This window comes from Epinephelus moara, chromosome 3 (genome assembly GCF_006386435.1).
Source record: "Epinephelus moara isolate mb chromosome 3, YSFRI_EMoa_1.0, whole genome shotgun sequence".
In the NCBI taxonomy this organism is placed as follows: Eukaryota; Metazoa; Chordata; class Actinopteri; order Perciformes; family Serranidae; genus Epinephelus; species Epinephelus moara.
Window position 1 is genome coordinate 33,042,032 of NC_065508.1, and position 14,455 is coordinate 33,056,486.

General features: G+C 40.0%; 1 protein-coding gene across 1 annotated transcript in view; it reads left to right on the forward strand.

Annotated features, from left to right (window-relative positions):
- Nucleotides 1-14,455, forward strand: part of LOC126387950 (roundabout homolog 1-like) — a 131,824-nt gene that overhangs the window by 13,871 nt on the left and 103,498 nt on the right. The window contains exons 6-7 of the mRNA XM_050040766.1: nt 106-243; nt 4,078-4,170. Of these exons, the coding sequence (XP_049896723.1) occupies nt 150-243; nt 4,078-4,170 (187 nt within the window). The 5' untranslated portion in view covers nt 106-149. The remainder of the gene's footprint in view (nt 1-105; nt 244-4,077; nt 4,171-14,455) is intronic.

Here is a 14,455-nt window from a genome sequence, read left to right on the forward strand (position 1 = left end):
TGATCTTTTTATTCCTCCAGCGTGTCTGAAGCTCAGCTCACATGTTACAACCATGGTGTATGTGATGCCCCAAATGATAAAGTTTCACCTGTCTCGTTGTTCCAGGTTTAATAAGGCCTTCTTAAAGGCAGGCTGGGTCACTGGGGACCATGCTGGCGATACAATCACCCATCACATTCCTTCTCATCAGCCTGCTCTGTGTCAACCAGCTGCAGCAAAGCCACACCATGGATATTTCATTAGGTGAGAATCTATTCACTGACCAGACACACACCAGACACATACAACATAGCGTCATCAAGAGTTGTTCTTATTAGAGTTATTCTTTCACTTTTCTGTCTTTAATGGTGTGTTAATTTATTTATTTTTTTTGCATAAGATAAGCAAGTTTTCTGATGATTTTGACCCTTAATCTTTCCTTAAAACCTGTGGTGCAAGCATGTTAATAAACAGTTGCATTAAAACTGTAATTTGAAATATTTGTATTAAGTATTATTAAGTTTGTATATTTGAAAAAAAATCATGTTCTTCTGCCTCCTTGTAGTGCTTCTAATGACATTTGCAAGAATTCACTGCAAGTACATGAACGACAACCAATCACAACCGAGGAGTCTCTAATGCACCTGTCAATCATGTCAATCATTGCTCGTGAACTGCGGTCAAACTGTCAAACTAGGCAGCACTGATCAAATAAAAATCAAGATTCTGTTACTGCATTGCCTACTTCTCACCTCAAATGTTTTCAGAAACTATTTTAGTGTACTGTTTAGCTGTAAAATGCAGCTGTGTTGAAAACAGTGGAGGCAAAATGAAGCACTGTCCATTGTCCAAAGCAAGCTTTCAAACAGCCTAGTTTGACAGTTTGACCGCAGTTCACGAGCAGTGACTGACATGATTGACAGCTGCATTAGAGACTCCTCAGCTCTGATTGCTTGTTTTACTTGAGTCACTGTGGATTCTAGCAAATGCCATTAGGAGCACTACGAGGAGAAGGAGCGACTTTCTGTTCTTACAGATAATCTGTCTGCTTTGCTGCTGTGTGGATGTAGTGACAGTTTCAGCAAATGTGAACATACGTTTTTTTTTCATAAAAGTTACCATCTGCATCTGCTGTCTACTTACAAGAGCAGTTTGCACTTTACAGACTGTTCAAAAGCTGTCATGGTTTAGAGATTTTCAGAAATAGAGATGGAATAACTTTCAGACATGTTTAAACAGTTTTTCGCATGAAGTAGAAAAGGATATTCTTAACCACAATACCCTCTTCCATACTGCCAATATGACAACCATATTGCTTTATCAAAAATATGTAATCCACTCATATTCCAGATTTGGGTCTCTGTGTATGAGAGAGGAGTGAAGGGAGGAAAAAAATATACAATACCATTTAAACAGCAGAAAAGAAGCACCTCGTAGGTGCAGTAATGCTGTCCTCTTGTGGCTTAAAGACAGAACTCAAGATATGCATGAATTCATTTCTCTGTGAAATAAAAACAGGGCATTCCCAACTTGCTTATTTAGTTGAGCACATTTCTTTCTTCAATGTTACAGTAATGTGTATGATGATAAGACACACAGGGTAAATAAAGGTCACACGTAATCTCCATGGGTGATCATTTGAGAGGTGGCTCACCGAATAAAGTGATTAAGAACATGCAATAACATGTCAGGGCAGAAGTTAAATTATTGACTACCATATAGACAGGGTCACAGTCATAGCTTTGTTAAAGGACTTCTGAAGTTTTTGAAACTGAACATATTCATATTCAGTACAGTTATTGTTTAATAGTTTTACATGCAAGCACATTTTTAAAACCTGCACTTTAACATGAAAACAACAAGGAAACTCAAATACTTGCCTTTTTTGCTGGTCACTGGCTTTAAATCCAATGATGTGGTGAAGTGGTGGCACCCTCTAGTGGTGTATTTAGATAATATTTATGACTATACACAGCCGAGTACATTGCCAGTGTATAAAACATAGGTAAATTAATGGAAACTTTATGGTTGGTGCATGTAAGCATTGGACTTGTGAAATGTATGCATAATTCACATCATTAATCAATGATATAAGATGAGTACTCTGAACTGTGCAAAAAAAGTTTATTGGTTGCTCAGCTTAATATCCATGAGCTGTCTGTAGTGTCACATTAGATTTAGTGTCTATTTACACAGAGGAGATCACATTGTTCCTGTGACTTAGACGTTAATGTGTTCTTACACTTCACCTCTCTTTGACTGCATGATTAAATTTAATCACACCACACAGTGTTGGTGCTCCCAAAATGAACTTCCAGAGTAAAAATTATTCATCGAGTGGCAATGGAAATACCTCTTTATCTGAATATATTTTTTAAAACAATCACAAACTAACTCAATTTTTTTTAACAAGGTCATAAAACTGCTTTGTTGACCTAAAGGATAAGGATACACTGGAGAGTTGTAGATAGTATTCAGACAGCTTGCGTAGCTAGTTATGTTGTTGTGACTGCTGCCAGTTTGCAACAGTTGTCAGCATCTGTAGGAATACTGTATTTATCCATATAAAAGTAGCTTATTTTATTACTCCATTTCACCTCTCTTTCCATACTGAACATTTATTAAAAATTAGCAAAAAAAGAAATAAAAATCCTTGAAAAAAATATCTTAGTGGTTTCAAAGGACACTACCAATTGAAGGGTATCTTAATTGTTTTTTAATCTGGCTCCTATTTTTCCATGTTTTGTGTTTAAGTGACTAATGGAGACAACAATTTGTGGAACTGGTCCAGCATTGAGCAAAACCTCTGCAGCCGGCAGCTACAAAACAGGCTGCAATGTAACCTTAATGGGCAATCTTGCATTGTCAATTTAAATCTACTGAACATGCTTGTTTTTGCCACTGACATGTTCAGATTCTTATTGTAAGTGTCTGACATGAAAGGATCCCTACAGAGATAGACCTTTTCGTTAAAGAGTAAGATCCTTTTTGTTTATCCAGAAAGGAACCCAAAGTCAGTATTACCAAACCCACAAGACTCCATTTGAAAAAACAGTAATTCATCATTGAAAAATGCACTTCATTCAAAATAGACAGAAAGAAAATTAAACTCACAAAAACTGTCTTGGTCCGCCTTTCCACTCTTCCAGCAGTCACCAAGGGTCTCGTTTATAAAACAGTGCGTAGGAGCCATACTAAAAATGTACGTACGGACAAAACCCAGAAATGGTGGGCGCCGATAAATATTCGACAGCTCCTACAAACAGGCTTCTACCTCACCATCTGCATTGCCAATTTCCCATCCCCAAGATGTTCGTAAGCATGGGTCAAAGTTTCTCGCATCAAGTCTGTTTTTATACATCACAATTTTTCTGGGTAGGTGGCGTGCCTCTTTCAGGCGTCGTTTTGTGAGTATGCAGTGTTTATAAATGAGACCCCAGCTCTGGTTTGGTTGAAATAAACTCTTAATTCAACCAGTTCAACTAAAATTACTGTCTTTTTTATATGGAGTCTGGTGAGTTTGCTGATAGTGATTTCAGGGCTGTTTCTGGATAAACAAGAAGGATCTTACTATTTCACAAGATCTGTCTCTGTAGGGTCCTTTCCATATTGCTGTCAGACACTTAAAATAATAATCTGAGCCTGTCAGTGGCAAAAACAAGCACTTTTCGTGGACGTAAAGTGACTGCGCACCAATCTCCAGAGTGGTTACATTACAGCCTGTTTCACATCTGCTTGCTGCAGCGCACTCGCTTATTACTGGACCAATTTCAAAAATTGTTGTCTCCATTAAAACATGGTAAAATAGGATCCAGGTTGAAAAATACAGAAGTTACCCTTTAATGACAGTAAATTCAATCCAACAAGCAGTAAGTAAAAAAACTTAACCTTGAACTTTGAACCTAATGGTAGTGTAGGAATGTAACTGTACAAGCAGACCTGTTGTCCCCCCTTTTCTTTAGCATGGCTGTCCTTTCCATAGTTCCACACCATGCATCCATCAGTGTAATTTACTGAATTTCCGTGTTACACATGGATAAATTAAGTAATTTTATTATTTTAAATTGTGTTACCCAGTGTTGTTGTCTGTGCAAACAGATACAGACAAACACAGAGGGAACCATGAGGTCATCGCCCAAACACCTGCATCTGAACCAGCATCCGAACAAGACAACAGCCTTGGATACAAAGGTAGGTTCTGGGTGCTAAATAGTTGTGTTTTACTTTTTTATCTATCTATCTATCTATCTATCTATCTATCTATCTATCTATCTATCAATAATGTCGTTATTAATTAAAATACAAGGTTCTGTTTTATTCACTTTTTTTGTTTTACATTTACTTTGCCTTGGACTTGTGAAAAGGTTATAAAGAAATGTCTGAAATAAGCCTTGACAAAGCCAGCAGTCAGTGAAGTGGTGCTCCAGGTTGTGCTGATTCTGTATTTGTCCTTTGAAAGATACAACGTTGAACCCAATTCCCAGGAAGAGGACTACGTTTCCTTTTGCTGACAAAGACTCTAATACCACTTAATGCCAGTTCAGCAGCTGCAGACCTCAAGTGCTGTGTCCAAAGCCAACACAGTTCAATCCCCACTCCCTCTGCTTTGACATTTTATGGTGAGAGCGCTGACTTTGGGATGTACTGAGATAGAACAAAGCTAAACGTTTAGGAGTTCGTCTCTCCCTTATAGCCTCTATGGTTTTGGCAGATGGGAAAATTAGACTTTCCGCACAGTCTGTCTGACGCCTGGTGCGAATTTAAGTTAAGAAGAAGAAAACGAGATGCTAAAATAATGATGTTTTTGGCCTTTTATCTTTTAATGGTCAGCACAAAAGTGTTTTTTATGGAATCTAAATTGGAGCTCTTACTGGCTTCCATCTGATATGTGGGGCTAATGGCTGAAAGACGGATTCTTGATCTGTCTGTTTCCTCTCTCAAGATAAGAAGCCTATTTTTTTTTCATACCCTAAATCTTTGTGGCCCAGCAGGGGAAAAAAGATGACAGTGAGAGTGTAAGAAGTTGAAAGGATGTCCAAGTCTTAACGACTGATAAGGCCATCCGAAAGACTGCCAGTGTGCCAATTTGGAGGGAGATCGAGAAGAGCAGAGACATGTCTATTGCATCAGCTTTTCTTACTATTTGATGGGAAATGTGAAGGCTCTCCCTTATTTTGCTTTGCATGACCCTGGGCAACTTAAGTGATGTGCAGTGAGAGGTGCTGACAAATATGCAAAGATATAAACGAGTGGAGGGAAATGAAAGAGCCAAAGAGCTGTCACAGGTAATAAGCAGAGGGAGAGTGGAGAATCAGCATGGAAAATAAAAGCTAGAATGGGGAAAATAATGTAGTGAGAGGTGCAGCTAATGGGGTGAGGTGTTACATACACAACTGTCCATACATACATCCACGCAGCTCATACAGTCCATTTGCTTGAATGATAAAGAAATCACTCCTGATATCAGGTATGGAAAAAAAACCTGTTCGTTTTTTTCATGGACGAAAACAGTCAACAGTGACTAATACAAGACAAGCTGAGGCCAAGTTTGTTGGTCTGTGGAGGTTCCAAATTATTTATTTCTTCATAAATATTTTTTGGATTTGGCTTTGTGCTTTTTGGAGATATTTCCTCCCCTGGCTCAGAACCAACTGGAGAGCTACTTTGGTGTGGAGGAAATAAATAAAAATAGGTCTCAGTACTTGGCACTGTGTCCTCAAAATCCTTGCCATTTTATGTGCTGTGTTGCCATGAAGACGAACGTGCATGTCTTTGTGTCCATTCTTCACCATCTGTTCCTGGAAATACTGGTGTTGGAGATGCTTTGGATTGCAACCAATTGTGGAATGGACGATAGATCTCACAAACACTGCATTTAGCTGTGTGCGCGCCGCACCTGTTGTTATGTTGAAGCCACACGGGCATAAAGCGAGAGCCCGCTGCCGAACCTCTATCTTCTCGTTATTTGTGCTTTAGTCCTGCTGTGATGACAGCTAGTTTATACCTGCCAATGATACAAAATGAGACTAATTATACAGCCACTATTTGACCATCACCACATTGTCCTCTACAGTACTATGGCACTATGGCAGCCATTCAGTCTAGGCCTAATAGGCAGCCAGACAGTCATATAGTGGGGATAATATTCACTTGGAGGAAAGAGAAAAATGGAGACAGAAACCCCAGTTGATTGTCCGGTAGGGAAAACAAACACAATAGCAATGTGCAGAAAAGAAAAAAGATGGGGGAAATGGCAAGAAATATAGCACAGCTGTATGTATATTCTGTGTCTTTGTGTTGCTGCAAACACAATGTGCAGGGTATAGGAGAAGAACATTCAAGAATACAAACAAAGGAGACGGATGGTGTTCTTGAATGAAAAAAAAAAATAGAGTGCATTTTATAAAGGCAGAAATGTGCTCATAGTGAGACCATAATTTCCCATATTTTACTGGTTGTTTACCAACCATGATGGCTCAGCTTTAGTGCGAGCTCCATTCAGCCGCGCCACCAGTGGTCCCAAAATGGGCAATTAAAGGATTTGAGGCGAGAGTTCAGGGACGGCCCAACTCTGTTAAATGTGACTTAAAAAACCAGAGGCATCACTTTGTTTTCTGTGGTGTGTTGGTGCGACAGAGCGAGTGAAGTTTGCCTAAATGCATAATTATCATCTCATTTCCTGTGTCACTAAATTTAGTTGGATATGTGATGGAATTTTTAAGTGTGTGCTTTTTATTGTCAAACTGATGCATGTACTTAACTTGGCATTTTTTTGTAGTGTCATGCAGCCTGCGTCGTTATTTCACTGGGAGTTTGGAGATAAAGGGATGCCGGCTGAATTAGGGAACAAACAGAATTATTAAAAGCTTTTTTCTCCCTCACACACACACACACACACACACACACACACACACACACACACGGAACATAGAAAATTTGTAACAGCAGAGGTTATGTTACTTAAGACATAGGCGACACCATGAACAGACCAAATTAAAGAGAAATAAATTACTGTAGGCATTATAAAGTGAAAAACAAAGCCAAACAATAAGGCCCCTATCCTTTCCCTGTCAGTTTCCTGTACAACAGATTGTGTTGCAGCCCTGCAGCCAGCAGAGGGAGTGCTAACCTGCTTAGATAAAACCAGACATATTTGAGGATCACTGGGTTAGAGATGTACTGTAATAATGATGAAGTTCAAAGGAGTCAAAGAATGAATCCTTCTCAGTTCAAAAATTGTTTAAATACAATTTCACTCCATATGTGATCATTACTTCAACGTGTTTGATACCAAGACTTAATGTGTTATCAGGCTACCTTTCTAAAGCACTTAAAATGTCATTTAATTTCCCAGTGGTGAGTTGGGAGGTCAGAGGGCGAGAACTTCATTGATTTTTGTCATGGAAAGGAGAAGCACAATGCTGCTGCTGACGGCTGTGGATGGAGGCTCGTTTTACTGGCTCATTAAGAATACAGTATTTTCCCCAGATGTGCTGCCTGCACTGGTTATAATAAGGACACAGGGAAAGAGCACGTCCCTCCGTCTTGATAGGAGGATAAAAATAGTATAAATCATTCATCAAGGTCAAATTGTGTTCACGTTCAACAGTAGACACACTTTGAAATATTAAGTAGCCTACACTTTTGGTTTGGGAATTCTGCCGTTCATAAAAGGCTCCTCTCAACATATTTGATAATGATAGACACTTGAAACAATGTGTTTGATTGGTGCATGCTATTGGATTCATAGTCTGCTGCAGGCTGCTAGAAACAGCTTGAATTATGGGACTTTATAGTCTTCTATTAGATATTAAAATTGTATCATCTGCATTTAGTTGACAGTAATCTTGATGTTGTTTTCTAACAACTATGAGGCTGCTGTAGTCTGGATCTTTTCACAAGGGACGTGCTTGATGCAAATGCCTAGTGGAGCCTCGCGTTGTGAATGTATCCTTATGCGGTTAAATGGTGCCTGACTCGCAGGAATCTCCTCTGCACAACAGAAAAGCCTCTGACTGGTTAGGAAAAACCAAAAGCAGCGCTGAGCGCAGAGACGCACGGCGCCTCATCCAACCAGCGCCAGCCCCACGAAACCGGGGTAAAACTACACGTTTAAACCATTAAAGTGGCTGCAACTGGATGCATCTACTCTGTGGATTCTCGCTGGCCATTCAGCCGCGGAAAACCTCTCCTGAAGTGGAACTAACAGCGTATCCGATTACAGATGAATCCCGCGAAGTTATCAGCATTTGGAAGTGAGGAGTTCGATAGGAGTGGAGAAAATCCAAGTGGTGTTGAGTGGATTACTTCTCGAGTAACCCGCAGCGATGCCTCCGACTGATCTCAACTTTGATTCAAATAATAGTAATTCACTCTCCGGGGAGCAGGTCTGAACAGTATTATCTGTATTATTGCGGAGTTCAGGAACTGTCCTCCACCCGGATCCCCATCCATCTCTGCAGCAGAAGTTGTGATTTAGATGAAATAGACGTCAAAGCGCATTCTAACTGGATTTACACCGTTTCCAGCTGCTCTTAAATGATGCCTGCCTGTTTGACGGGGATTTACTGTCTACTGGCATTTCTACAGATTTGTGCAGGTATAGTGCTTATTGCCAAGACTGTTTTTTACTCATGGGTTCGGTGTGGGAAGTTTCAAAATGAATGTGCTGCATGTGGAATGAGCGTGATTTAAATACCGTTGGTGGAACAGAGAGAGAAGTGAGAGGGGTGTGATGAATTTGCTAAGTTTGATCCGTCATGGCACCCTGCGGGTTTTTCGGTCACCTTTTCTCTATGTAGCCAGCAGTATCTGTACGTGGCCCCTGACCCATGCTGCGTGCTGCCCGGCTGCTGAAAGTGACCCATTTATCTCTATGCTCTGCTGCAGTCCAGTGAAACAGCCTATTACAAGCAGCTCTTATCACACTAGTGGAAATTAATTGCCACAATAAGTGTCCAAAGAGAAAAAGGAGATAGTCAGGTTTATGTGGGAGCATGTTGTTCTATGCATATGATAAAATCAGTGGCATGCTAAAATGCATGTGAGGAGTCAAAGTAGAACATAGAAGGTTATCATTCTCAGTCCTCAGTGGGTGCATATGTTACATGAGTTGGAGGTTAATGAGGTACAGAGAGACTTTACTTGGACAGTCCTGGTCACCAGTCAGACCAGTGAGGCTGTGTTACTTCCAGTAGATGGGAAAAGAGGCTCCATGCAGCACTGACAATGTCATGCATGGCAAGGCAGTAATTATAATATGTTTTGGGCGTGACACATCCCCCTAGTATATATTTTAATTACTGCCTTTCCCCTGCCACTCAAATATGCTCAAAATGTACCTCCCCATATATTGATGAGAATATAAATAAATAAAAATACTATACTACATCAGGCAACCATGCATATTCATAGTAGGCACAGTAAGCGTACTGTATAGATGTACTGATAAGAATAAATAATGGGGGTGGGAATTACCAGAGGCCCCACAATACAATATTAGAATACTTACGTGACGATACAGTATTATTGCGATTTAAAAAGTTTTGCAATATGCTGAATATTGCGATAACATATATTGCCATTTATTAATTTTTTAAACTTATGTTCTCAAACTTTATCAACATCTGTATTAGGAATTAATAAAAGTTCTCAGTCTGTTCATCTCATTTCAATCATTTTTATTGCAGCAAAATGTGTCTAGTGGACTGAAAAAGCAATTGATTTTGTTATTTTAGTAGGCTATCAAAAGTTTAATGTGTATTTACAAAAACAATTTTTTTTTAAATAAAAAAATTAATACTTGGCGTCTGTGTATTGATACAGTATTGCCACGCAAAATATCGCGGTGTTATGCTGAATCAATGTTTTCCCCACCTAGGGGGGCAGATCCCCAGGCCCTCCTCAGATTTGGTCTCCCCCAATGTTTACTCCATGGCTATGGCCTCACATGGTAGATTCACCACTGGATCATTCTGGAAGACATATTTTTACATAAATCTTGTTTGTTTTTTTCTTCTTTGAGAGAGAAATAGATTTCCATGCACTCTGGTACTTTACTTTATATTTTTTCATAGTAATGTCCTTTTTGAGCGTGCCAACTGCAACCCAGCATGACATGTTGGGAGATGAGGCAATGTCAAACATAATTTGTGATGGAGAAAAAGGCTTTGGATTGGGTGGTGTGTTTCTGTTGAAGGGTCAGGGTTCGTTCTGGGAAAATGAACCGAAGCATAACATTGATCTAACACTGATACTGCAGGTGGAGGTCGGGGTGCAAATCAACAAAATAAAGTTTTTGTTGGAGTGCTGACAACATATTTTCCACTATTGGCTCACACACATTTTTCTTTAGCGATGATCACTGCTGATAGTAGCCACTGTGTCTCAGTCGAGCAGTTAACCTTACAGGTGTATCCAGTAAAGGAGTGTCAGTACACATCACCTCCTCCACACACTAGGACTGAAAAGACACACATAGACTAATAGTAGGGAGCTTTAGTCGACATATTAGATAACATTTTTTCTTTGCCTATGCACCTGCTGTGGGGCACAAGCTGGCTGAGCCCGGTGGGGATATAGAGGAGGAGTTTAGTCACGGCCCACCAAAAATACATCAGGCTGAATGCAAGGGACTACAGCCCACCAAATAGAAAGTAATAGCTAAATCTCTTCACTATATATCTATTTTCATATATTTTGTAAATATATTTTAAGATATTGAGCAGATTTAAGGCTACGGTAAAGCTTCAGCCTGAAGTAGGAAACAAACAAAAACATACAAAACTATATTTATTTTGATAATCTTCTTGGAACCACAAGAAAAGGCCCATAGGAAATGACAAATGTTTTTCAAAATTTCAGGAGTCCCTACTGGCGCCAGTCTTGTCACTCTGTAAGACAAAGACAGCTGTCAGTAACATTAGCAGTGGCCACAGACTGAAAAAAGAACAATATATTTTCAGCACACGAGCTTTCACAAGTGTCTGTTACTGAGTGATGGCTTTATTTAGTGCTGGACTTCCTTTCTTTGACAGTGTGGAGGCTTATTTTGCCAAGGTTTTGTTCAAATGAGAGCTGAAAAAAGACGTGAGTTAAACGTTATTCTTGGGTGTGACACCATTCCTTTAAAATTTATATATTGAGTGTTACTGATGTAACACAGTCCAAAACAAAGATAATGCACCAAATGCTCTTTTTAGCTTCTGTGACTTTAGCTGAAGCTGTTCAGTGTCAACTTGTGGATATAATACAGACTTATACCAACTGTTTTCTTAAAATTCAGTGGTAACTTAAAAAAAAGAAACATACTAGGGCTTGCCCGTCCACATCAAGAGCACAAAAATGGGTATGACACCAATTTTCCAGTTCGTTTTCTCTAAATGTACAAACTGACAAACTTGGTAACCATGCAATCCTGAGAGTTTCAAGAGTACTCAATGAGATTTGTGCAGCTGTATACTTTTTAGGAAAGTTCTCTGGTCCCTTAATAGGATGTGAATATGTGAATTTGTACTGAAGTGTACACCTGACATGAAATAAACCCTTTGTGAAGCCCAGATACTAAAATAATTTTCTCTGACCACTAAACAATAGAGCCTGACTTCTGACAAATGATGTGTGATGGGCCCAGCACTGCAAAGTTTAGCCAAACTATATGAGTTGGAAGAGGTGATGAGGTGGACAGTAAATGTACATGGCAACCCCATGTTTGATCCTGAGAGTGCGTGTTTACTACATCCACATCCCGACATAGATTACAGGGATTTTGGACATTATATCTGGGATGGCTGCCAGGCCCTGTCCTTGAAAATGATCCATGCGTAACAAATTGCAATCAGGGTGATTACATGTTTTTTCCACCCTACTTTTGTTTAATGTATACCAACTCATCCCCATGTATGGTATCTTGAGTGTAGCTTAAAAACGTACAATAGTCCATCGTTAAAACATCAAGCTCTTAAAGCTCTGCTGTTAAGTGACTTCATCGTACTCCCAACTAAGGGAAACCTGAAGCTCCCCTTTGTTGAGAGTTAAATCTCTGCATAATAAATCTGCCAACGGTAATTGGATGACACATAATAATCTAAATGATGGCCATTAAAAGCATATGCTCATGTCGAGATGGCTTTGTCCCTTTCATCCCACAGATCTAAATTATGCATCCCCGGAGTGATGCTGTGACTTGCCTCGCCATTCTACCTGCGTTGTTTGATGGCCTGTAAACACTGTCTAAAAAGGAACCATGGGAAAATGAAAGAATGGCTCATCCTGTTATTCTTTGTTATGATGGTTGTCTCAACTGTGCTATCAAACAGACTACAGGATTTGAAAGCTCAGTTAACCCTCTCAGTTCAGCTGGGACTGATAGGATTAATATCTTCATAATACTAGCTAAGCTAATATAGGCTAATTACTTTAGCAATAAGTGACCATGGTCCTCTGAGGCTTATTTTACCTTTATAGACCCTCTTGTCCATGTGTTATCAGTGGAGAAGTAAGTACAAGAGGGGCTCTGAGACCAGCAGAACACAGCCTAATTCCATCACTGGTGTGTACAGCAGTCCCATAGGGAACAGTTTGATTGAGACATCTGGCTCGCCTGCTGGAGTTAGTTGCACACAGGTCAGAGTTCACATGTACCTACTCATGCTGTTTTGGCGACTGACACTCGTGGCTGCAAGAGGTTGACTGCTGTGACCCAAAATACTGCACAGCACTTGTTACAGAACGCTGGACTTAAAGTAATGATGGCTTGATTGGGGGGAAGCCAGCCCACTGTGTTGTCCCCTAAGCTAACAAGACTCCCTGTAGTCTTTGTGGTGGTGACAGTGATGAGCCGAGTCCTGCTGCTAATGAGGACTTCTTCGCTATGGATGATGGGGCTGATAGGACATCCTTGTACGCTGACGAGAATTCCTTTGTTTGTCAGATGAAATTGTCAAATTCCTTCTTTTCTTCCTTGGAAATAATGCAACTAATAAGCTTCACTCGAGACCAGTTTGGTTGGAGAGCATCTTCATTAATGTTGTTTCTATCTTGGAACATGCCAACATGAAGGATAAGAATAAGGTATAGAGTAAGAAAAATGCATTTAGGGTGTGGCTCTGCTTTATGCTGACTGAGAATCTGCAGAAACTACACTGTTTTTTAAGCAAGGTGCACTGGTTGCTTGCTAATTTAGCACGTGTTCTTTCATTCTTCACTGCTAGCAGCCACTCTGGCACACTGTGCTTTTTCAGTTTTGAATGGCTTTACGGCTTTTAAGTGTTTATATTTTTCTCACCTGTCCCTCGGATCTATCAAACCTGAGTTTAGGTCTTCTGGACCTCATGAGCAGTTTTTGTGTTTACATTTTGAAAGAGCTGAGTCAGATGAACACCTTAAACCTTAAGTTGCGTGTGCATTGTTGTACAGAGCATCCACAGTGTCAACTAATGTAACAACCCAACTGCCCAGTCCAAAAAATGTTGGCATTGTGTGTTTCTGCAAACCACGGATACATTTGCATGTTACTATGTAGTAAATGCATTTGGCTTAAAATACCTAGTTTATGGGGCACAATCCCTAAAGGAAAGCAGTGACAAAAAACCAAACAAAAAAAACCAACTGCTTTTAATGCCGCCATCCCCTGCTAGATAAATAGCCATGGGTCACTAAAAAACATGTTCGGGGGGCTGGAAGCTGGTGGAAAAACAGTCATAGGTTGCTAAAAAACACTCACTTTTGGGGGCTAAAAAGCCTCTAAGAAAAGTGATGGGTTGCTAAAAACACCCACTTTTGGATGTTTAAGAGCTGCTGGTAAAACAACCAGGGTCCCTAAAAACATCCATTTTTTGGAAAATAAAAAGCGACAGGAAAACAGCCATGGGTCGCTAAAAACAGGATTTGTATGGCCATGAAAAACCTGGAAAAGTCATGAAATTTAAATATAGCAATTTCAAGGACTGCAAAAGTTTTTTGGGGAAAAAAAAAACAAAAAACAAACTTTTGGAAAGTCATGTAAATTGGCTTCAGAAATTTCACTTTGACGTCACGTGATGTAAGTTAACGCAATGTCATGAAAAGGCAAATTAATTTCTGGCTTCACTTCGACAAGTATAAGGCATGACATGAGAAAGAACAGGAGCCAGGACGTTCAAAATGTGGACTGTGTAGTTAAACGTTCAACATTTGGAACATGGGAGAGGCAGTGCTAGCTAGCCATGCTAAAGGAGCTAACATTAAGCACCAGGCTGTTACCACTGCGCGAATCAACTCCCATTACTGCCGTTTTTATCCCCAGTCACCAATGTGACACCCACAGCCAGCTGCAATGATTCCCTCTTGTACACCATTAAACCAGGGACTATTTCAGGTGCTGTGTCCAGAAACAAAGCCCTAAATTCAGAAGTAAAGGTGGTCACTGATGTCTCTCCTACCAGTCATGTGAAGACACACGCCACAAGCTTTTTCAGGTCATTGTTTCTTCGACAGC